Source organism: Enhydra lutris, unplaced genomic scaffold (genome assembly GCF_002288905.1).
Source record: "Enhydra lutris kenyoni isolate GAN:26980312 unplaced genomic scaffold, ASM228890v2 scaffoldscaffold25, whole genome shotgun sequence".
Taxonomy (NCBI): Eukaryota; Metazoa; Chordata; class Mammalia; order Carnivora; family Mustelidae; genus Enhydra; species Enhydra lutris.
In genome coordinates, this window is record NW_019154109.1 from 20246791 (window position 1) to 20270877 (window position 24087).

The window sequence follows — 24087 nt, forward strand, 5'->3', positions numbered from 1 at the left end:
TAGGTCGTTCCTGAAGTACCAGTCACAGAGGTCATGGTAGACCACGGTCCCTGAGGCGGCTGCCTGGAATGACCATCAGTCCGGTTCTCCGTCTTGGCCCCGTCTCTGCGCTGTCCCCCTTAGCTGGTCGTGCTTGTACGGGAAGATGTTTTTGCTCTTGGCACTAGAAATAGCTATTCTCAGTAACAGTGAGGAGAAAACCCCTTGCACTGGACATCAGAGCAGCTGAAAGGACAGCGTGTGTATTTCCATGTCGCTGTAGCTCTTCACGTGGGACGATCACGGAGGTCTCAAACTCAGTCTTCTCAGCCTGCTGTCCCTTCTCTTTAGGACCCGTGGCTGCTTTACATCATAGAAGGGATGCAGCTCCTAAGCCTGGTGTCAGGAGATGAGCATTAGATTAACACTAAGAAGCCTGGAGAACCCTTTAAATAAAACATTAGGCCTCTCCGCGTGGTGGTTTCCTTAACAGTATAATGGGGACAATGCTACCTTGTTCGTAGGTTATTCGGCTCCAATGAAGTAATAGATGTGAAAGTGTGTTGTGCAATGCCAAGTCCTGTGTGGATGTGATTAGCATTCATTGTCATCACGTGACTGAGCTTTTTGAGGAAAGAATGTACTTCCTTCTGCGTTGTGGTACTGAGCACCTATGACGTGCTAGGTGGTCCTGTCCTGGGTCTGGAGCTGGAACATAGGAGTGGGAAGGCAACGGATTTAGCCCCTGTGCTCGTGAAAGTTACAAAGACCCCTCCCCCAATATAGAGCCAGTGCTCCCAGTGCCCGTCCTCCCAGTGCCTGTCTTCCCAGTGCCTATGCTTCCAGTACTAGTGTGCCCAGTACCTGTCCTCCCTGTGCCTGTCCTCCCGGTGTCTGTGCTCCCAGTTCTAATGTGCCCAGTGCCTGTCTTCCTAGTGCTGGTGCTCCCAGGGCTGGTCCAGTGTGCATCCTGGTCAGGAAGGTCTAAAAGCAAACTCACCAGTGAGTTTCTTGGAGAGACAGATGTCTGCAGACCTCTTGCTGACTCTCAGCGATCTCTGATCTAGGGCTTCTGAGGTGCAAAGACATAGCTCCCTCCCTGCTAAAGAGAATTCTCAAGGGGTTTAAGAGCCCTTGAAAAGAATTATGAAGTTTCCCTTGTCCAGACTCCTCTGGCAGTGACTGAACTCAAGCCAGTATCCTGTGGGTTCTCTGCTGCACAACGTGTGTGTTCTTCACTGGTGAACTTTCATTCATTTGTATACACAAAAGCTAAATTAATGTATTCAGATGAGATTACAGAAGTGATGGTTTTCTCACTTTTCTGACACAGGAATGCTTTTCAGATCTGTTGTCTAGCCTTTTAAAATGGTCTAATGAAACAGCTGAAATGAATAGAATACTGTATGTCCATTTTACCTCAATTTTAAAAAGTCTAATGAAATCAAAACAAAATGGCAAGAAATAGGCATCAAAAAGGCATAACTCAGTCACGTAACCTGGCAAAAGTAATTCCGCTGACTTCAAGGTCCACTAGGCTGGGCGTGCGTAAGCCCTCTGCTGCCTTCGTAGAAATTCCCATCTCTCTACCTTCGCCGGCTGCATGTTTTCTTCTGCTTCCGTACATGGGTGGATACCTCTCTGGTTCTCTGGGACTTCTGTTTGCTTTCATCCCAACACATCTGAGAAGCACTAGTGTTCTTCAAAGAGCTCTTCTTTATAGGGGACTTAGGCAATGCTTTTGAGGAAGTGGAGGAGAGCCGCTGCTTGGGACTAAGTAAAAGGGTCTGCCCTGTGTCATCTGCTCACTGGCCATGAGGAAATAGAACGTCTGAAGGCAAAGCTTCAGAAATCACCTGAGTTTTGACCTTGTCCAAAAGACTTCTGAGGGCGTCTGAGAAAAAACTTGAGAGAGCCGTAAGACAGAGCTTACGTTTTCCCAGGAGGAGAAACTCTTTTTTTCCTTAAGAATTCTGTTTGTCCTCAAAATCTCCGTGCTTTCGGTCTTTGCGGGGATACAGGGGTAAGGGGGACAGGTTGGACTCACTCTTGGGATGTCCTGGCTGCTGTTGTCCTGTCAGTTTTCTAGCCCAGTGTCCCTAAGAGCAGGTGATATTGACACATTTTATATCCTCTCTGCACCCGACTCATGAGACTGATGCTACGCCACGGGCCTTGCTCTTGGATACTTAAATAAAACTAACCATACTCGAACGCTTGAAAGGACTCAGCTGTGGTCTAGTTCTGCCATGAAGATTTCTTTAAAGATTGTTTTTTTCTCCTCTCACAAATGGTGGCCCCACCTTGGCTTAGCACCCAAATGAACCTGATTCCTTAAAACAAGCAAAACACCGGAGGCTCCATTCCAGAACACGTTCATGCCACAGTTAATCTGGATTCCTATAATTCCTGTATGGCCCCGTATCTTAATTGCCCATAGCCGTGTTGCCAGTACAAACAGGATGGGGGGAAGAGTACACGCCCTTTACTGAAATCAGGAAAGCACCATCCTCTGAAACTGGAATTTTTTTTTTTTTTTTTTGAGGTACTGAGTGACCATCTACTGAAATGCTAATAAGATTATCTGCTAACTAAAAATTCCTTCCAAGCCATTCTTACTCCCTACCATCTTTATGTTTGAGATTCAGGGCTAGCATTCAGCACAAAGAACCATTCAGACCTTCCATTCAGCTTTTCAAAGAAGTGTGTTTGGAAACTAACCCTCAGAGTATCGATTCGTAGAGGATAGGCATTCTGGGGGGGAGGTGGGTTCCGGAACCTTCCTTAACCTTGTCCTGTTGGCCATTTTCCTTGATGGTTGGCAGTAAGATATAGCTGTCCTGCTGACCTGCTTTAGAAAGAAGGCCACTGGGCAAACAGCAACCCTATGGCACTGTGTGTAACTAGGGGCCCCTTCCCCTGGACTTGGCTGTCCCCACGGAGATGATTGGCACATAGGGGTGCCTGGCGGAGTGGAAACAGCTCAGAGGAAGAAGCTGTAGCATGGATTCAGGTCTGTATTCACGCAACAAAATTTAGAAACTTGGTTCATGATCTAGGGTATTGTAGGAAATACATGCTAAGTGGCTTTCTGATTTTCAGATTTGGTCCTCTGCAATGCCATTTAACAAATGAATGCCGATGCGTACTAAATCAGATTACAAATCCATCTCAGCATATCTGAAATGAGGAATGAGGTCAAATAAGTAGAGGTATTTGAACAGGGGTTGATCATTGTAAAATCTGCACCCCAAAAAAGCCTCAGGGTATAAGGCCTAAGATAGTAGCATCTGTAAAATAGTCTGTGTGAAAAAGACCTCAGACTCGAAATGTATTACGCATTCAAAAGACATAGAAAATATGAGTGCAAAGGTGAGAAAAAAGAGTGAGAATGACGTACCATTGGGATGCATTAATAAAAGTATAAGTCCCGCAGGAAGGGAGGTGATAGTGCTACTCTCTTCTGCCTTGAGAATTATGTTCAGACTTGAGGGTCTGATTTTAAGATTGGAACAATGAGGATAACATGGAAGTAAAAGGCTTTCATGAAAAATAATGAAAGGAAGTAAGGATGTTTGCTTAAGGAAATAAATAGGGGTGGGGAGACATAAGAACTGGTTTCCAAATTTCTGAGCAGGGTCAAGCAGAAGTAGAGTAAATCAAAAACTAGACCAAGTGGGAAGGGCTGCAAAGCCAATCTCAGAGCAGCATACGGAAGCGATTTTGTGCCACCTGAGCTGTTAGACATTGTAGGATACCTGAATTTTGAGTTCTCTGTCAGTGAGGAGTTCTGAGAGGGACGATGGTGTCTTCTCTTGTTGTAGAGAAAACTGCAGTAAGAAGAATTAGATGCCAATGACCTTGAGAGAGCACGTGGGAAGTGCCAGGCAATGCCTTGAAGTGCAACACAGTTTCAGGGAGACGGAATGTGGGCTGTATTCACTTTCCTTCTCTCAAACTGGATAATCCAGACCATCTCTTCCTTTTTGTCTTTACTCACTCCCAAGTTTTGAGTTTAATACGTGCATAATAATCGCCCCTGCCCCTTGGTTAAGTTGGTGAATCGCTTGCAATCCTATCAGGGTGTGCCTCCCTGCTCATTAGCTTAGATTTAGGGCAGAGCAACAGCCCAAGTAATTAGGCAGTCGCCTGACAAAGAAGTTAGACCACAAGCAAGAAACTTATAGCAAACACAGGGAGAAGCTCACAGTACCAGACACACAGTGGCCATTATGTGCATCACTGCCTTAATGTCGGGAGGAGTAGAGGAAGATTTACAGCCTGGTAAAGAGCACTGTGCCCATTAATCACGTCTAGAATCCACACCAGTCCTTCTAGAGCTGCAGGGAAAAGGCGGTCGTTTCTGGAAAGGGGGATTATTGAAGTTTGGGGATCTAAATGCTCTCTTCGCAGGGGTGAGCTAGAAGGTCTCAGATTGTGCATTTGAAGCCGCCTTTTGCCGTTGTTTGGTGTAATCCTGGGGAGGTTTTCCTCCTCAGTTTCTCAGTCTGTAGAAAGAGATTAAAAATGAAGCGTGCTTCTAGTCCATTAAGAGATTACGGATGACATCCTAAATGTCCAAGTTTAACTTGTCGGCGAAGTCAATGCATGTTTCCTTTTTTTTTCCTACTGACCTTGTTGGGAGCCGTTGCTGAATTCTAGAGTAGTTGTGTGGGTAACTACGTCGTGGGGTCGTTGGCCTCTTTAAATGCCATTAGTGGCCCCAAATTGTGACTGTTTTGCCCCATTAGGTATCATAGAGAGAATAAAGCACAAATTGAAGAGAAGAGAAAGAAAATGGAGCAAAGGAAGGAAAGAAGATAAGAATGGGAGAGAGAGTGAGAGAGTGAGAGAAACCCAAGCCAGGAGCTTTATGTGCTTTAAAGAATGAGACAGTGACAGAGTGACAGAGTGACAGAGTGCCTTCAAAGGCCTGTTCCAACATGGAGAAGACCCCACCACGGGGAGGCCACTGGAAAGGGAGACACCACATTCATGGGACACCCGTCCGGGGGCCCTCACAGTGGCGCTCATGGCCTGTGACCTCTCTCAGTTAACCACTGGCCTCCTAGCAGCAGGACTTGGCCTGCCCCTTTCCACAGCCACAGATTTTGCTGCTAAAACCCAGCACGCCCTACACACATCGCCGGCCTAGCCCTGAGCCTGATGAGGGAGACACGTTAGAGGAATTGAACCAGAAGGCGTGTTTCCATGTAGGTGGGGTTTTACGAGCCCGATGGAAACTTGGGAGCAGACACTAGAAACCCCGTGTCTGTCACAGTTCAAGAAGGCCGACTGCCAGGGGCCGGCCCCACTGTTATTTTCCTGCGTGTGCTCTTTGCGGGAAGGGGCCCAGACACTCCTGCTGACACTACGCATGGTCTCAAATAGCAGCGAGAGGAAGGCCAAGTCACATAAGCCAATGCTGACACACTTAGCCTCGCAGATGCCAACAGCACGTCAAGTTCGACACTGTCCCCGACTTGGAGACGCCCCCCACCCCCTTAAATGGCAGATGCGCGGGTGCCGTGTTACATTTAATAGGAGGGACGGCCGGAGAGAACATCAGAAACCACGGATGCACTGTTTATTTCTCAGTCATTTTGGGTTAAATTGCTGTGACTTGAATGTCAGCCGTGTTTGGGATGTGGTAGTGAAATAAAATCCATAGCCCGTGGGCCAAGACAAATTTCAGAAAACCCCAAAACACAATTGTCTTGGTTTCTCGCTGGCCGTGTCTCTGCACACACAAATACAAGGTAGTTTATTGCCCTCCGGCCGTTCAGTGGGTTGCTTGCCTTGCCGCACTCTGGGGACTGTCTAATGAACCCCAAATTACTTCCCTCAGAGCTGGGGATGGCAGGAATGAGGGGCCGCGACACCCGTTAGGGATGTCAAAAGTCTATGCCGGTTACGCGGAGCTGCACGGGAGGGTGGTCTTTTCTGGGGCGGGAGGTGAAAAGTTAGCTCTGTTCATTCGAGGAGCACGGGGTAGGAGCCTGTGGACGCCACGGGGATGACGGCCACCAGGCACATCCGTGGCGGGGGGCGGGGCTTAGGGTTCTGGACCATGCTGATGTTGGCAAAGTGTGTCTCATGGAGAAACATTCACACTGAGCAAGCCCCAGGTCTCCAAATCGGGGTCATTCTTTCCAGAAGTATCAGTGAAAATACTTGATCTCACGTTGAACTCTCTTGCTTTAAGGCAAGGTCATGCTGATCCCTAGTTGAGAATGAGCCACTACTCCGTGTTGGGTTTTGTGGCAGTGCTCCAGTGCCTGGGTCAGCATTTCTGCCTGGGGTGATGGTCATGCCTTCTTGTTCAAGGGACTTCCTTGTGCAGAAGGCAGGCATTAGAGTAAAAAGCCAGAACTGATGGAAAAGCCAGGCTTGCCTTGACCTTAGCCAAGAGCTAGTTCACTCTCCTTGCTCTTAATTTCTTTGTCTGTGAAATGGGGATGAAAAACACCCTCTGAGCAGAAATGACGTATAAGAAGCTGGAATAAAATGGGAGGTGGTCATGGAGTAGAATTCTGAGCTGCAGTGATCCAGGCCATTCTTTTTCAGGGTGTGGATGGTGGATGGACATATTTTCTTCATCCCTGGCTAGTTCATGACCCCGAGTAGCGGGAAGGGAAGCCTGGCCAACTTCGTTGTGGTTGGACCGTGGGCTAGGGCAGACACTCTCCGACCTGAGTGTAAAACAGAATCATCTGAAATCCTCCCTGTAGGTCTGGAATGGAGCCAGGTGATAAGCACATTAAGAAGTTCTCCCACCCCACCCCCAGGTAATTCCCATATAGGTAGTGAGTGACAATCATCTAATGTGGGATTTAGGGGAGAAAACCATTTCTTGGAGGTTCATGAATGGAGAACATCAAAATGAGAAAGATGAGCTCACAACTGAGCTGGGTGGCTACCTAGTTCCTCCCACCCCCAGCTTCAGGACACCCCATTGCATCTTTGGTCTTGAAACTACACGAATTCTTTGTGAGGTGAGCACTCCCAACCCTGAAAGACAGTGCATTTTTAAAAACTCTTCTAAATTTTTATAAAAATGTTTATATGTTGAGCCATATGACTCTCTGGCCCTTTTGGAAAATAAGAACTTTCCATATGCAAGACCCTGAAATATTTGGGGTCTCTCTGTTGTCTCCTTCTTCAAGTTAAGTATTATCAATTCCTTTTTAAGGGATTGGGTTCTCTGTTCTGTCTCTGCTTGAGAATCTGCTGAGGGGCTTAAGAAAGTCACTCTCAGTCCAATTAATTAAACAGTTTCTGGGGCTGGGACCCAGGCATTCATATTTTCAAAGTTCTCTAGTTTGAAATGTGGAGTCAAGGGAGACAATTAGTACAAATCATGGGGGAATTCTGTTTATCTATTATCAGTCTTGTGTTGCTGTCATTTCACGTTTTCTCTGTCCTCTCTTTTTTTCTTCTCTTCTTTCTTTCTTTCTTTCCTCTTTTAAAAAAAGATTTTATTTATTTATTTGACAGAGAGAGAGCAGAAGTAGGCAGAGGGAGAAGCAGGCTCTCCACTGAGCAGGGAACCCGACGTGGGGCTCTATCCTCGGACCCTGGGATCATGACCTGATCCAAAGGCTGATACTTAACTGACTGAACCACACAGGCACCCTGTCTTACTCTTTTTTTTTCATGTGTAATGCCTGATCAAAAGTTTGGATGCTCCCAATAGATTACTTTCTTTCTTACAAAAAAAAAAAAAAAAAGTTTAGATACTCCTTTGATTTAAAAAAAAAATCATTCAAAACTATTTAATGAATGACTACTATGTTCTATGTGCTTTCCTAGATACTTAGGATACTTCATTGAATAAAACAAAGCTCTCTCCATGGAGTTTATATTCTAACAGCAGGAGATGGACAAAAAAGGAAGACTAATAATTAGTATTTTCAATTTAAGTAGTATGTGATGATCGGTGCTTTCAAAAAAAAAAAATCTCTCTTAGGTGCTCCTTTGTCTTCTTGGTGGATTTCTTTTCTTCTGTCTTTAATTTCAGTGGTTGTTAAGCTTTAGGGAATGTACGAGTTGCCCAAGGAATTTGACGAAATGCGGACCACGCCTACCCCACACCCACACTTTGAGAACCTCCACTATGGAGGGCCCACAGCTCCCCTTATCACCAGGAGCCTGGACTACTTGCTAAGGCCCGCGCATCCCGTCCCCAGGAAGGGAGACTACCTTGTATTTAAGGTTCAGGTGAATGGTGAGTGCCTCGGGCAAGAAGACAACTGTATTAGCAAGTAAGCTCCAGATGGTCGAGTGACTCCTTGCCTTTCTAAAGGCTGAGCCCTGCACATTCTCCGGGGTATTTCTTGCAGACCCCCATCCACATTCTTTGTCAGAGCTCATCATACTGGTCATGCTGTCAGACTTTCCTCAGGTGGTGTCTTTTGCTGCCTTTTTGGGTAAGTAGTCCTACTATGTAGTCCTCCTCCTCCTCCTACTACTACTAAGTAGTCCTACTATGAGCGTCAGAGGGGGCGGTGGAATAGCTTGACCCAGAGAAGTCCAGTGAGAAGAAAGATGTCTCTCGTCCCCTTTCTGAGGCAGGAGGCTGAAGGCGGGCGGCAGGGATTCTGAGGAAACTTAGGTTGACTCCTAGGGACTCAGAGTAGAGTCGTTTTAAACTGCCCCAGTCCACTTAGCCACTCCTGCTCCTTCTCTTCTCCGCTTCTAATTTAGTAGGCAGTAGGAGAGTTTTCTCTCCCCCGGGGTATTCAAGGAAGCCCTGAGGAGCACGTGGCAGCTTTGCTGCAGAATGAGGAGGGGGATAGGAAGGGACGTTTCTGTGGGGAAATTAGTGCCAGACCAGGGCTCCAATGTTCCATCTGCTTCGTTATGCATCCTGATCACATGACTCAATGCATATCAGATAGGGAATTATTTAAATCATTGCATAGATGGAGAAGCAGGCTCCGAAAAGCCCAATAATGTCCCCATTGCCATTAGCTAGCACCGGATGATTTGGGATTAAAATTCAGATGGCCTTGAAGGTCCCACATGGCATTAAGATCCTGTAGCTTTCACCGGGGTGAGGCTGGCTCTAAAACTGTGTGGATGCTTTTCCAAATGAAAATGTGGGGCCTCTTGTTTAGAAAGCAGGGAACATGTGCTGTCCAAGATTCTAAAATACAAAGCTTCTTCCTTGGCTCCGTGATCCCTTTCTCTCTCCTCTCTCTTGACCCGTTGTGGTGATGTCATGGGCCCCTTGATGTCGTGCTCCCATGGGTACGGGGACGCTCCCAGAGCAGGAGCAGACGCGTAGCCCCCAGGGCTCTGCCCTCTACCCTGGGACTGTGCAGCTGGGCGCCTGCTGCTTCCAGCCACCAGACTGATGCCATGTTGAGCCTGGCCTCTCCGGACCGCCACTCCAGCCCATAGGATTGCAAACCTGCAGGGTGCTTGGTAACCTGGGTCACAGTGGGCGAGAGTTACCCTCCGAATGCATGGCAATGCTGTGAGCCTCAGGTGGAAACGGCTGCTGGGCTGCCCTGAGAGGGTTCAATGGTGTGTGCCTGACCCCGACTCTCCTAGGGGAGGCTGGGGGCCCTAGAGGGGTGAGGGCTAGTGGGCTGAGGACCGATCTTAGGAAGGCCCGCAGGTAACGAGAGATGGAATAGCTCACGAGCCAAGCCTTTACGCCCCCTGTGCACATCTCATTTGTCCCATCAGACTTCCCTTCTAAAGCCTCAATTCAAAGATGAAATTATTAAGGATCTCAAGATGGCAACTGTAGAGCATTAAACTCGAGTATGACGCTTTTCTGAGCATGGGAACTCTGTGTGACTGCCTGGTCACACGTCCATGCCACGGGCCCTGGGCTGTGATGAATCAAAGAACTGTATGTAAAGATTCCTGGACTGGAGGCGTTTACTTCAGGAGAAGATAATACATAATAAGCTATTATTAAATCATTGGAACAGATAACAAGTCAGTATACGTTGCTTATATAAGCAGCTTGTGATTAAATGCATAATTAGTCTTCCTGTTCACTGTTACTTTGTAAAGTGATAACTAGTTAGATTTCCTCATTTCCCCCCCTCTTGTCCATTCCCCCAAATTTGATTCAGCAGGGAGATATGGCCAGTGTTGAGACGAGGGAAACACCACTCACTTGATGTCATTCTGGAATCTCCCATGTGCAAGATTTTCCCTGAGAAGCAGGCCCGCGGGAGAGAGCACGGGAGGAGGCAGAGAATCAGCCTGGTGGTCTGATCCAAAGGGTTGCAGGAAAATCAATTTGATTGAACCAAAAAAAAAAAAAAAAAGTGGGTCAGAAATGGAGAGGCAGGAGCCAACCAGGATGTGAGTGTGGGTAAGCTGGAAGAGGTCAAGCCCAAGTACCTGACCACCTGGCCCGGGAGTAGGAGCTGGGATTGGAATTACAGAGGACTTCGGGGAGAACTCCCATTCCAACGGGGGAAATGAGTTCTTGGAGAAGGTAGAGGAAAAAGCTCCATCCCTCCAAGGCGAAGTGGGTGGATTAGGGCTGCATAAGCCATTACATCCCCACCCGGCTGCTTTGGCGCCCCGAACCCGGGGAGTGAGCCGGCCCCATCCCCCGGCTGGGTGTCGATGGCCCGCTGTCGGCCCTGCCCACACTGTGCCTGTAGAAGCTTTTATGAGGCAAGGGGAGGGTCACAGCCCAGGCCAGAGAAATTTGCTGTGACTCTTTCTCCCCCGCCCTCCAATGCAGAAACATTTGCCAAGTCACTCAAGTTCCTCCGCCAGGCAGGGGGCTGGTGACCCATAGCAGATGACAGCAGGGGACAGCTGCAACCGGCCCTTGGAAGCAGTCGTCAGTTTTTTCTGGTCAACAGTCTTTATCGAGGGATCTCCTGGCCTCGTGTCCAGGAGCAGGGGTGTGGGGGAGGCTGCGGCTTCCTCCTGGCCTGGTCCCTTCGCTGTGGTTAGAGACCAAAGCAGAGTTGCTCGTGGGGGCTGCTCTGGGGGCCTCTCCTGGTGTCTGAGCTCCTTCTGCTTCTAAAGCAAGACCCCCCCCCCCATGCAGATCTGTTTTATCAGGTCTTGAAACAGAACTAGCGGAAGGGGTTCTAAGAGCCGGAGGGGCGGAGGGCCGTTCGCCAGTGTATAGGGAGCCGAGCAGAACAGCTGCACTTAACCATCAAGCTGCTCCTGTAAATATTTGCAAACGCCCCTTCAGAGCTCAAAAGCCTCGGACAGGATCATTGGACAATTTGCTTAGAAGAAGAAGAAACAAAATTGACCTCGTGGTCCGAAGCAGCCATAAAAAGAGAGAGTGAGCTTGGGCAGAAGACCAGAAAGGGGGGAAAAAATTGCTCCAAGTTTAATAAACACGAAAGAGAATAAAAATAAATCTCAAGAGCACTTATTTACAAACTCGATGGAGGGATGAAATTGGGGCGGGTGGGTGTGAACGATGGGTGTTTGGGGAAGAGGAACCGGCCTGTGGGGCTTCCGCAGAACGTGGAGGGGAAAATGCGCCGATGGGCTTTGCTCCTCCGGATGCTGCTTCAGAGCGTGTCTGAAGCATCTGCTGTCTCATGGGGCGGGGTGGGGGGGGGCATGGGAAGACGAATTCAGCCACTAGGCCTGTGGAAGGTTCTGGCCAGCCTGGAGGGTGTAGGAAGCCGGAGAACCTGGCTCCAGCCTGGCTCCAGCTTCTGGGCTGGGCCTCCGCCTGTTTGTGGCTGAGCTGGTCAGGCCATGACCAGCTGGTCCAATCACCTGGCCGGGGTGAGGGGGGCGGCATGTTCCAGACGAGAGAAAGATCGATTTCTTCCCAGCAGCCCAGCGGTGACCTTTTCAAATTGCAGCGCTGGGGGTCCAGAAAACCCGGTTGCTTGTAGGCATGTCCGTCCGCCTGAACACCGTCCCCCGACTCCCTCACTGTTGTAGCGCGCTGAACCATCACTGTGTCCGCATGAATACTTTCTTTTCTCCGACACCTGGATGCTTTAGATTTTTGGGGGTTTTTATTTTGTTTGTTTGTTTGTTTCGGAGACTCCTGGCTCACGGGCTACAAAGCTTCCATTCACAAGGTCGTTTGGCAGTCATGGTGCGGAGCGTGGCTGGGAATTCACCCCTTCCCCAAAAGTGGCTTTCTGGGGGTCCCAGGACGCGGGGAGAGGGATGGGGTAAGCCCCCTTGAGGGAAAAGAGTGCCGAGCTCTTACGATCAGCAAATGGTCGCGTGTTCTCGCTTTTTTTTTTTTTTTCCCCAGTCTCATTGTCAGGGCACGGGTTTCCCAAGAAATCATGAAAGGTATTTATTTCTATTTTAAGATCGGCAAGATGGCTCGTTTATTTAATAAGAAGTTAGTCTTGCCAACAGCCAGATGGCTGAGTCTTTCAAGACTCCTACTGATGACCAACTGTGCCAACAGGGGATGGTTGGTGAATTCCAAGTGTGCAGGGGGCCCTGTCCTAGGGTTGTGGGTTTTGCAGGGGTAGGGAGGAAGACCTGGCAAATCTGGTCTCTGCCCTCAAGATTCTTAAAATTTCCACGGGGGAAAACAAAATAAACAAACATAATGCAGAAGTAATAAAAACACTTGTAAAAAGCCATAAACAACTGTGAATGATTATGTTGTAACGAAGCTACACATTTGAGAAGAGGGTAGGAAGGACTGGAGCTACCCAATTTGGATGGAACATTCTGGAATAATAAAGGAAAGTTTGCAGAAGATCTGGGAGGAGAATTGTAGAAAAATCTGGAACAAGTGGCCTGCGCAGTGTACAGGCTCCATAATAAACAGAGGCCGTGTCTGAACTGCGTGTCCGGGATGGGGACCCGCTTGGGTTTTGTTGGAGAAGCTCAGGTGCTTGTTCAAAGGCAGTGGCAAATGACTGTAAAATAACAGCAAACCTCTAGCATCCCGTGAACTTGAAATTGTTGTGTACTATCCGCCTCTGTGTGTTTCAGCTTAGAACTGAAGGCGTTGGGGCTGACTCTTCCTCTCTTTCTCCTCATTAGACCAGATAACCCGTATTTGGATGTTATTATTATTTTTTTTAATTCAAATTTTCTCACCCTAACTTAACTAGAGGGTATATTTGGTCATATGTGTGTGAAAAAAACAAACTATTGAAGCCAAAAAGATGCAATGCACGAACCTGGATAGAGCAGAGGATTCGGATGCCAAAACTTCAAGGAAAAAAAATCCATGGGCAGACTGCTTGCCATTAGGAGCTATTTTCTTGGCACATCTGATTAAAGTGTATGTAAGCCCGACAGCTCTCTCCAGGCATCAACTGTCACAAGCTTGCTCCAGTTCACAACCATGTAGGATTTTCCACGGCTCTGTCAACTTTCAAAGGATGGGGTTAACAGCATGCCCTCGAACGGAGTTGGAAGTGGTTTGTTAATCTCTATTAATCTGCGACTCCGGTAACCAAATGCACATGTTTATTTAGTTTTTCCCCCTCTGGTTAAATTGTTAATGGTATTAAATTGGCCCTTGGAAACGAAATCCTTCTGTAGATATTTCCCGTATGTTTTCTTGAGACGATCTCGTGCGCAGGGTCCTTTTTGAGAGAATAATGGATTTTATCATTTTCAATGATTGCCCTTTTTACAGATGCCATCCCGCCCACTTTCTACAGACCCTACTTCAGAATCGTCCGCTTTGACGTCTCGGCGATGGAGAAGAATGCATCCAACTTGGTGAAAGCCGAGTTCAGAGTCTTTCGTTTACAGAACCCGAAAGCCAGAGTGCCTGAACAACGGATCGAACTCTACCAGGTAACTTTCGTGTACGTTGTTTGGTGAACAGTTAGTTTGAAGTCTTAGGGTAAAATCCTTTCTGCTGTTGTGACAGAAACCATTCTGGACACTCACAATCATGAGGGAGACTGTCATTTGTTATACCTTTGCTCTCGGTACCTCATTCCTCAATCGGTCGGGAAGGAAGAACCTTTAGAAGGAAGTGGTGACGGTCTGAGCACACTTCTCCGGTGGCATAAATGGCTGGGGCACCCGCCCTGGGAGGGATGGCGCCCAGAAGTCCACCTCCACAACCTGGAAAGTCAGACAGTGTTGGCCTTTCTATTGTCCTCTCTCTTCCTATAATTTTCCCTCTTTTGTCCCCTTTCCTATCTCCTGCCCCTTCGCTAACCTCCTTCTCTGTCCAGCTCCCCCCACCTCCATTTCCTGTCTGCCTCTGCCCTGCATTATTTCAGGCAGCCCTGACATCACTTTCATCTCTCTAAGTACAGGTGCTGGGCACCTGTGTTAAAAGATGATGATGACGGGGCACCTGGGTGGCTCAGTGGGTTAAAGCCTCTGCCTGCAGCTCAGGTCATGATCTCAGGGTCCTGGGATCAAGGCCTGCATCAGGCTCTCTGCTCGGCAGGGAGTCTGCTTCTCTTCCTCTCTCTCTGCCTGCCTCTCCGCCTACTTGTGATCTCTGTCTGTCAAATAAATAAATAAAATCTTTTAAAAAAAAGATGATGATGAGGAGGAGGATGAAGAAGAAATGCCAAGTCACTGACATTTCTGAAAGGCTCTTAAAAGCTTCTCAAGTGGATTACAGAGCAGTAGATTGCATTTTCTAGAAGCTGAGGGAGATGCAGAACATCCTGTGCCATCCCAGACTCACTGAGTTAGAACGCACACAACGTAGAGCAGAATCTACTGTTTCCACAAGACCTTTGGGTGATTCGAATGCACTTGGAAACACTGCTCAAAAAGCCCTGAGTCTGAGGAGGGAGGCAGACCTGTGCACGAGTGACTTCCGTGTGTCGTAGGGTGATAGGAACGGTGTGTGTAGAGGGCAGAGTTGAAGAGATTTCACCAGGGAGTTGACGTCTGACCAGGGCCTTGAGAAGCATCGGTTAAAACAGGATGAGGGACGATCATTCTTGACAGAGGAGCAACCCATTCAAAAACACAGCCTTGAAGGGACCTGTCGAGGGCACCATGTAGATTGTGCTTGGGAGAGACTGGAGGTGAGAGGAGACTGGGAGAAGCTTGTCCTCCAGAGAGAGTATTTGGAGGGAAACTAAGGGTCAAGAACACACCAGAGAACCATGATGCTAAGGAGGAGACATGGGTGACTGTACGACTAAAAACGGGGAAAAGAAAGATATTGACATCTGTAAGCAGAAACTTCTAGTTGTTCTGGATTCTAAACACTTGGAAACGTCGATACTTTGGATGAGAATTTTCTTTGTGTTTGTTATGAGAATGAGGAATTACCACACTAATAAATGTTGTGTATGAGATTGCAGAGAGTAGGTTTTAAAAGTTCTAAAAAGAGTCTTCAAGTACTAGTTGACATGTGTGTTCATGAAAGCTAATTCTTACTTATTAAAATGAATCCCCAAGGACCTCTTCTTGGAGGACCTCAAATCTTGGTGCATGTTCTGAAAGCACCGTGAGGAGCCATTCCTTCCAGTCACCTAGGATAGCGTCAGCATGGGCTTCCTGAGTACCAGAGACTCTGTTAGGCGTGTTATAAGTACTGTCTCCATTAATACTCCCAGCTCTACTGCGAGGCTGGCATGATGAGGTATTCTTTTCTTTTATAGAAATGACTGAAATATAATAGCAGTATAACATGATACTAGTTTAAGGGGTACAATGTAGTGATTTGACGTATGTCTGTATTGCAAAATGTCTACCACAGTAAGTTCAGTTTACATCGATCACTTCCCATAGTTACACAATTTTTCCCCCCTGTGGTGAGGACTTTCAAGATGTACTCTCTGAGCAACTTTCCAATACATGCTACAGCGTGGTTGGCTACAGTCCCCATGCTGTACCTTGTACCCCCAGGACTTATCTATCTTATTACTGGAAGTTTCGACATTTTTGATCACATTCGCCCATTGAAGGTATTCTTTTGACTACTGTGTTCTTCCTCCTTTTCACAGAGGAAGATGCTGAGTCAAAGAGAAAGTAAGTCCCTTGGCCAGGATCAACACAGCTAGGAAGGGGCAGGGTGGCCACCCCAGTTCAGCTGTGACTCCCAGGTGCCCGCTTCTCACTACACCTTGTGCATTCCCTTCCTCTTTGCCTCGGTATCAGCCAGAAGAGAAGGAAAACAAGAGAAACCACACCAGCCAGAGAGTGGATTGGTATCTGGAGGGAAAACAAAGACTGGGTTCTCTGAAAAAGAAGCTAGGGCAAAGGTAGCCAGATAGATAATTCAAGGTAATTAAAAAAATAATAAAAACAAAAACATGATTCCTTGTTCTCTCTTTCCTTCTTTCTCAATTAAATTGCCTTTATATGGGGCGCCCGGGTGGCTCAGTAGGTTAAGCCTCTCTCAGGTCATGATCTCAGGATCCTGGGATCGAGCCCTGCAGGGGGCTTTCTGCTCAGCAGGGAGCCTGCTTCCCCTTCTCTTTCTGCCTGCTGCTCTGCCTACTTGTGATCTCTCTCTCTCTCTGTCAAATTAATGAATAAAATCTTTAAAAAAAATTGCCTTTACATGTCTTGTGTATGGAGGATAGCATCATGGATTATCCTCCCTGGCTCCATTTCAGTAGTCTGACTTCAATCAGTTGAAGGCAGGATCTCTTACATCTTGTTGCCTCTAAGCTAAGCTGCCAAGTCACTGTTACTCTTAGGCCCCTGACCCTATGCTCCAAGGGGCGGCCTCTGGTAAGGGCAGAATTAACTTGAGCACTTGCCTTACTCTCAGAGACCATCTCATCGCCAGGAAGGGATGTGTCCCTCGAGGCTGGTCATTTAGAGGACCTTTAGTAAATTCTTCCTCAGTGACTTCTTAGTGGCTGTGTACCTTCTGGGAGGTTACTGCCACACGGGCTTTCCCATCACTGGAGCAGTAAGATCTGCACAGATCAGAGTCCCTAGTTGGAAGAGGAACAGCGCAAGATGGAAGCATGTTGTGTGAAGAGGGTGAGCATGGGCTTGTTCACTGTCCCTGAACACAGGAACTGGAAGGAGGTGCTTTTAGAGGGCAAGGAAGGAAGGAAACAATTCCTCATCTATGGAGAGCTCAACGAGGCATCAGTCTCACCTCCTGAAACACGGCTAGGAAGTAAGTCAGAGACCCCTGACCACTGTCACAGAAGACACAAAGCACACACACAGCTGAGTTTGTGGAAAGGCAGCCTTTGGCCCTTTATTCACTTGTGACCAGGGGTGTCGTCTCTAGGACCACAAGAAATCAGAAGGGCTGAATTAGAAGGGGAGGGCTGGGGGTGGATGCTTTGGCAGAAGCAGATGATCCTTCAGACTTGGAATTTTGCCCACATACCTCGATGATACTGGCCCCGAAAATCAGATCATTGAATGAACATGGTGCTTGCTGCGGGCACTTTTTCCATTTCTTACCCTGTTTATAGCTAACCCAGCCCTGACAGCTATGGCATCCCACCTGGCTCCTGACGTCTGCTGTGGTGTCTTTATTTGGAGTCCCATTTTTGGCTTGTTCTCTGACTTTCCACTTGCCTTCAGCAGCCATGTGGCTGTCTCTGCAGCCTTCAGGAATAAACTCCCTCTTCTAGAGGGAGTTTATTTATTTTTTTCCCCTCTTCTAGCCCCGGTACGGAAATTGGTGCTTATGATAAGAGCCTTGAATTAGAAGGTGAGGTTAGATGATATTCAGGAAACTGAATACATGTAATAAAATTTCAGAGTTTCATGTTTAAAACTGCTGACATGTTACCTTGTGGGGGTGGGGGCAAGGCTTGGTGCTTACATGAGGAGATCTTTTGGTATTTGGAGAGCTCCACTATTCAGAAGGACAAAGCCTCTGAAGTTTCCAGATGCCCTTTGATTACTGTATACTTGACATGCAACTGGCATTCTAGTCCCTAGAAAAAGAAGGGTAGGAGGACTATGAATAGGTTCTCAGGTTGTTCAGAGGGTTGAATGGATAATTTATTAGAATTCCTCAGGGCATTTGTTTTAAGCAGGGGGCGAATGTGTGTGTCTAAGTATGCGCACAAGTTCATGGGTAGGTGCTGGTGCTCCCCGGAGTATGAAAGTCCTGTGGGAGCTTTTATAAGGCCGCCCACAGTCCCTTTCTCTAGATTCCAATTCTCCCTAGAGGGAAAAAAAAATTAAAAACCTGTGTCTGGACAGGTGTGGTTTGCAAAGGCTCTCAGATCTTTGGATATGCACATTCTTCATTCTCCATTGGGAATCCCAGATTTCAGGCAGGGTTTGGGGGTCGTTCTGTCCCATAGGTTCTATACAGGTATCCTTCTAGAGTCAGAATACCAGGCTGGATAAGATAGCTTTTCTGTGAGTGAGTTCACAGTTTGTCTTGTCCGGGGCTGTGCGTGTGTCGATTCTCCTCGCCTGGGAGCTTTAGGACACCCGAGCTTCCGTGGAAGTCACATTTAGCTTGGTGAGGGGACTCGGAGTTCTCACGGCTCTTCTCTCTCTACAGAATAGTCTGTCAGAACTTTGATGAATGGTGGTAAAATAAAGCCTTACTGTCCTCCTGCTCTGACTTTGGTGATGTCGACAGACTGTAAATAGCATATACTGGTGGGATCGTGCAATGACTTCAAGTCTACACCAATGCTGGAGGGAATATGAGGGGGATAAAGCACTTTGATAGATGAAGAAAAAGAAGAGGGGAAAAAAGACACAAACTGAACCTTTTCCAAATGGGAATGACCCTTACCATGTTTTTAAAGCTTTATGCCAAAGGCAGCCTTAATTGGAATATGATCAGATAAAGCTCCAGTGATCTGGGAATGCCTTCAAACCTACAATCTTGAAAATAGTTCTCAGCTCATTTGGAAATTTGAACACATCTTTCTCTGATTAACCTGCTCCTACATTTACGATTAAAATCATGCCCAGAGTTGTAAGAGAGAGAATAGATAGGGAAGAGAAACATTCTTCAAAATGAATATCACCAACTTGAACAAAGGCACCTGCCATCTTGGACTGGGGAAAATTCCCAATTTTACAAGTGAAGAAATGAGGCCCCAAGAAATTAATAACTTATTTAAGGGCAGTCATGACTTCATGGCCCCATGAGACCACCAACCAATACTTAACGTTAGCTATACTGACCTCAAAGGACCTTGTAGCTTTCAGATATTTCTAGCTTCCCCTCACTAACTCACACCCTTTCCAAACTAACTGCTCATTTCAAACTTTACCACCTCTAGGATAGTAAGACTTGTACTTTCGTGACTGTTTTGACAATCTAGTCACTGAATAACAAGCTACCCCAAAATTTCATGGCCTCAAATAACAATCCGTTATCTGACACTGTGTCTCAGAAGTACACACTTTCCACTAATAGAGATATTCCCAAACTACTCTTCAAGCAAAAGCTGGGAGGATCCAGAGAAATGCCTCAGAATTCATTTTTTTCCCCCCAGAGGGGGAGTTGTGACAGTTTGGGGTGGGGGGCAGCCTGGCATCTAGGTTGGACTCCTTGGGGGAAGCCATCTGTCTGAATCAAGAGATTCCCTTGAGCCCAGCAATATTTACAGCAGGGATATCTGAATAAATCAGACTGAGATCAGAGCAGATTTGGTTAATTAATATGCACAACGATTTCTTTAATCATGTTGGGACTCCTTTGACTGCGTTTCAGTGCGTGCACTAATACCCTGGGATTCGATGGCTCCATCTATGCTCTCTTTTCACCCTTTACGAGGCAACATGGTGGCGGGTTCAATGGCAAGAGTATTGTGACCTCAGTTTCCTTAACAATTCCTGATTAGCTTGGTGTTTATTGGAAGGGTGAGTTAAACAATGTCTCTAGCTCCCAGATGGAGAGTGGGCACTCAACATGTCCTGGTTCAATTCCTTCCATGTCATCTCTTCGATTTTGGCTTCAAAACCTTTGATTCCTTGAAGAGGAAGAGCCCTAACAGAATTACCCGCCCAAGTCAGTTGCCAGATTATTTTTAAGATTAATTTGTTAGCTTCAGGCCACTAATAAAATCATGCAAAATCACTCCTTGGGAGACAAGGTGATGTCATGAGCTCATACATCATAAAACATTGGGAGAAAAAGGTCATCTTCTTGCATGGCGCTGGTATGAGACCATTAGTGTTGGCGGCAGATAACTTGGGAGAGTACAGTCTGCTGATGGGTGCCTGTTGGTTGGTAGAAGATAATTCGTGTGATTAGATATTTCGTGTGCAGACACGAAATAAACTCAAGTGGATTTCAGAGGAATTCTGAATCTTATATATGTAATATATAGAATACATATATATGTTTTAAATATAGATATGTGTGTGTGTATATAATTTTATATATGCATATATAATCTCTGCAAAATATTTTAAACTATGCACATCCTGAGGCTTTACAGTGAAAATGCAAGGTTAATGGCTTGAGCCTGCTTTTGAAGGGACTCTAAGGTGGCAAAACAAAGGGTGAGGTTCCATCACTGTGGGGAGCATGGCACTGATGGGGTTAATAAGAATTGCCCCCTTTTCCGAACCCCAACCACATGCACATGCACGTGTTCCTATGGACACACACACACACACACACAGATCAGTTTTCATTTCTCATATTGCCTAAGGGTGTGTAAAATAAAAAGAGGTCAGCCAAAAAAACCGACTGTCTGTTAAGTTAGACTTGCAAAAAGTGCTACTGAAAAAAAAGTTATACTGTGCTTCTGTTGTACAGAATTTTACAGCATACAATCCCCTTAATGCTGATCCTGACTCTGGTGCCACATTGGAGACACACAGTAGAGTAACCCGCTTAAAAAAAAAAGCCATGAGGTATATATAATAAACACTTTGTTTGCACAAGGCTATTAATATCTTTGGTTTTTTCAAACTGATCGAATGACAGGCTTGCCTCATGAGGAAATCGGATTGTTATCATTCGGGTTAAGTCACGACGTTACTCAATGTTAACCTTGAGAGCAGACGGGACCCCAAAAGTTGTGCGAATAGTAGTCCTCCCCACTGTATTGAAAGAAACATGGATAGTCATGCAATAGTTACTAATAATTCCATGGTCCTTTTGTGGAACATGATTGTGTAATGATATTGATAATTATCACCAACACACAGGCGCACTGTATGCTAGGCACGATTTAAGTGTTTTATATAGATGGAGTCATTCAATCCTTTTATAAGCCTCTGAGGTGGGTTCTTATCCTCATTTTACAAAAGAGGAAACTGAGGCACAGAGAAGTCGAGTAACTTGCCCAGGCCCTTGCAGAGGTAGAATTTGAACCCGGGCAGTCTGGCCCCACAGGCCAGGCTCTGGACCACTTGCCCACACTTGCAGGAAGAACGCAGGCTCTGGGTTGGGGCCAGTGGGAGATCAAGGTGTGGTTTCGCCCCTCCGGAGAGTCTGAGGAAGTCACATCACTGAGCCAATTTCCACATCAGTAAAATGTGAGTAAAAACACCTCCTTGGCCAGGACTTCGTAAAGCGAACACGGAATGCATGGAAACTCCTAGCACGATGTACTTCGACTCAATGGTCACTCTCATGTTATTACTATAGTTGCCAAAGCATCGAGTCTGAACTTTTGTATGAAACAGCCTCTTCAATTTTTGATCTGCTCACAGTCTCGTAAAAATGAAAACTCCCTCCGGTCTCCACTACTGCAGGGTCAGGCGCTTGGTGGCTGCCCCGGGAGTTCGCTTCAGAGCCTCCTGAAATACTATTTTCAACTCAGTTCCACTCCTGGCAGTCTCACTCAGTCGCTGATGAGCAGCTCTAGGCAGGAAAGAAGAGAATCTTTGTGGAGGGGTTTTGGGGTCGGGGTGAGGGGGTTGGGTTCATCTTCTGCCTCTTCTTGTTTATTAGCGTTTTGGTCTTACAAACCACTCATGTCTCCGAGCCTCAGTTTTTCACCATAAGATGGAGATCGCAGTTCTGATGAGTCACGGGGAGGAGATGCACGTGAAGGGTCTGGCACGTTGGACGCACGGAGAGTGCATTATTATCAGGGTTTGCTTATCATCCAGAACATGGTTTATATTTCCCCTAGACATGGCTTGCGATCATGACACCCCCGTGTGATTTTGTCACTCATGTCTGGTCGGATGAGGGCTCATCAGACCGACTTCCTGTTATCAGGGGGGCAGGGCGGGCTCGTGGGGAGCAGCTCCTTGTTTGCTTCATAAGGTTCTGTTTTAAAAAATCTTCTTAGTGTCTGCCGACTGTTGGACAACCTTCGCTAGGGCAAAAGATGGTTCCGAGGGAGGATGTATGTTTATTTCTTGATATTCACAATGCTCGGGATTTTTTTCTTTTTCTTTTTTTTTTTTTTTTAAACCTCTCCTCTAGAACTGGATTCAGAGCCTACAAATACATAATTGGAAATTCCTTCAATGGAAACAGATCCGAACCTCTGAAAGGTGGTGTTAATTTTTGGAAACTGCCAAAGTTCTGGTGACAAGGAAATTGAAAAGTAATTAATTTTCCTACGTGATAGCTGGTTTTCAAAGACAGATCTGAAATCCAGCCCCTTCTCCTCTCTGCGGCTGATACTCTCATCCAAGGGGTTTTTGCCTCTCGCCTTTGCAGTACGGTCCTGGCCGGTCCAAGTGTGTCCCCCGGCCTGGCTCTTGCCCCCTGACCTCCTTAGAGTGTGTGTGTGTGTGTAGTTAAGAGTGATTTCCACTGAGATGTGGGTCAGATCTCAATCATCTGTAGAAAGCCCTGTGATGGCTTCTCACCTCACTTCACCAAGGAGCCAAAGCCCTTACTGTGCCTGGGCCTGTTTCTCACTAGGCCTCCAGCCCTCCCCCCCTGCCCCCCGGCTTTCTGCTCTCACTCAGTCCCCTCCCCCTGCACCTCCTCCTCCTGGCTACACCTCAGACACCTGCCTTTACTCCCTCCTAAACTCTGGCCACTGTGCCCTCCTCCCACATGGTCCTTCCTGCCTCTCTTCCTTCCCTCTGGTGCTTCCTCAGATGTCACCGGCTTACAGAGGCCTTCGTGGCCACCCTAACATCTCAGGGCCCTCTTCCCAACATTTCCTACCCCCACTCTCCACTGCATTCTTCCCCTCCAGGCCCTTCATCATTTGTCTGTACTTGATCTTCTGCCCTTCCTCTATCTGCTTTACCTTTACCCCTGGGGACAGATTCCCGGAACGGTACGTGGTATGCGGTATAATAAAACAACAAATGTTTTCCAAGGAATTGAAGATGTATTTCAAAATGAGATTCAAGTGCAAGGAAATGTTGTGAAATAAGTGTGTAATATCATGAGGGGACTCTTCTGAGAAATATTTTTCCTTTATTTGGATTTGGAAATTCTGCTACATTTGTTTTAAAGATACCTGTCTAACTATCAAGAAAGAAACATATATCTACCCATTTTTTTGTTATTTATTCAGAGCTAGTGCTGGTTAAGTGGATAATAATGATGTAGGTAAAAAAATATATTACATAAGAGATTCGTGAAACTGATATTCTTAGGTAACCCATAAACTCTATGTCTGCAGAAAAACCGGAGTCATTATTTTATTTTTCGACTCATTGCTTTATAATCTCACCCCCTAAATTAAAGTTCTCAACTGAATGTAAGAAGGGACTTAAATTGTAATGTAGGCCATATGTGTTGTTGGGAGCCAGGAAGTAGGAAAGGGTGTTAGAAGTATGGTTTTCAAGTATGTGTGTGTTGGTGTCAAGTCAGAGTGGACTTGGAAAGGGAGATCAATCAAAAAAAAATCAGAAGATATGGCCCCAGAGAGCTTGCAGTCTTGTTGGGGAGACTCCGTCCCACAGCAGGAAACAACTGGAATTATCAAAATCCGCAGTCCTAGGCTGTGTGGTCCAGCCTCAAGGATAGACGTGACTTGAGGTCTTGACCTAGTTTCCCTTCAGATGCTGTCGCTAACTGTTGGCCTGCACATATCTCTTTCTAGCCTGCACCGATGTGACTTTTGCCCAGCTGAATCTTTTTTTTCCTCTGCTGTGTGATTCGTAGGTGATGGTCTTCTGAATGCTATTGAGCTGTGACATCTGAGAGACTTTGTGTTCACACAAAGGACTCCTTCATCCCTCAGACCTGTGGAAATGAATTTACTTGTTTATGCATACAGGCAGTCAGCACAAAGGCCCATCTGTAGAGAATGAAAAAAAAATGGAAGGAAACAATAGAGAATTAATAAGGTGTGTTCATCACAGAGGCAAGGCTTTCCTGTGTGTGTGCGCGTGTATGTG

The 24087-nt window shown here is 46.6% G+C and overlaps 1 protein-coding gene across 2 annotated transcripts in view; it reads left to right on the forward strand.

Moving 5' to 3' along the window:
* LOC111151068 (transforming growth factor beta 2) overlaps positions 1-24087 on the forward strand; it is a 77366-nt gene that overhangs the window by 35568 nt on the left and 17711 nt on the right. For both annotated transcript variants that reach the window (XM_022508808.1, XM_022508807.1), the window contains one exon: positions 13565-13728. In XM_022508808.1, coding sequence (XP_022364516.1) covers positions 13565-13728 — 164 coding nt within the window. The remainder of the gene's footprint in view (positions 1-13564; positions 13729-24087) is intronic.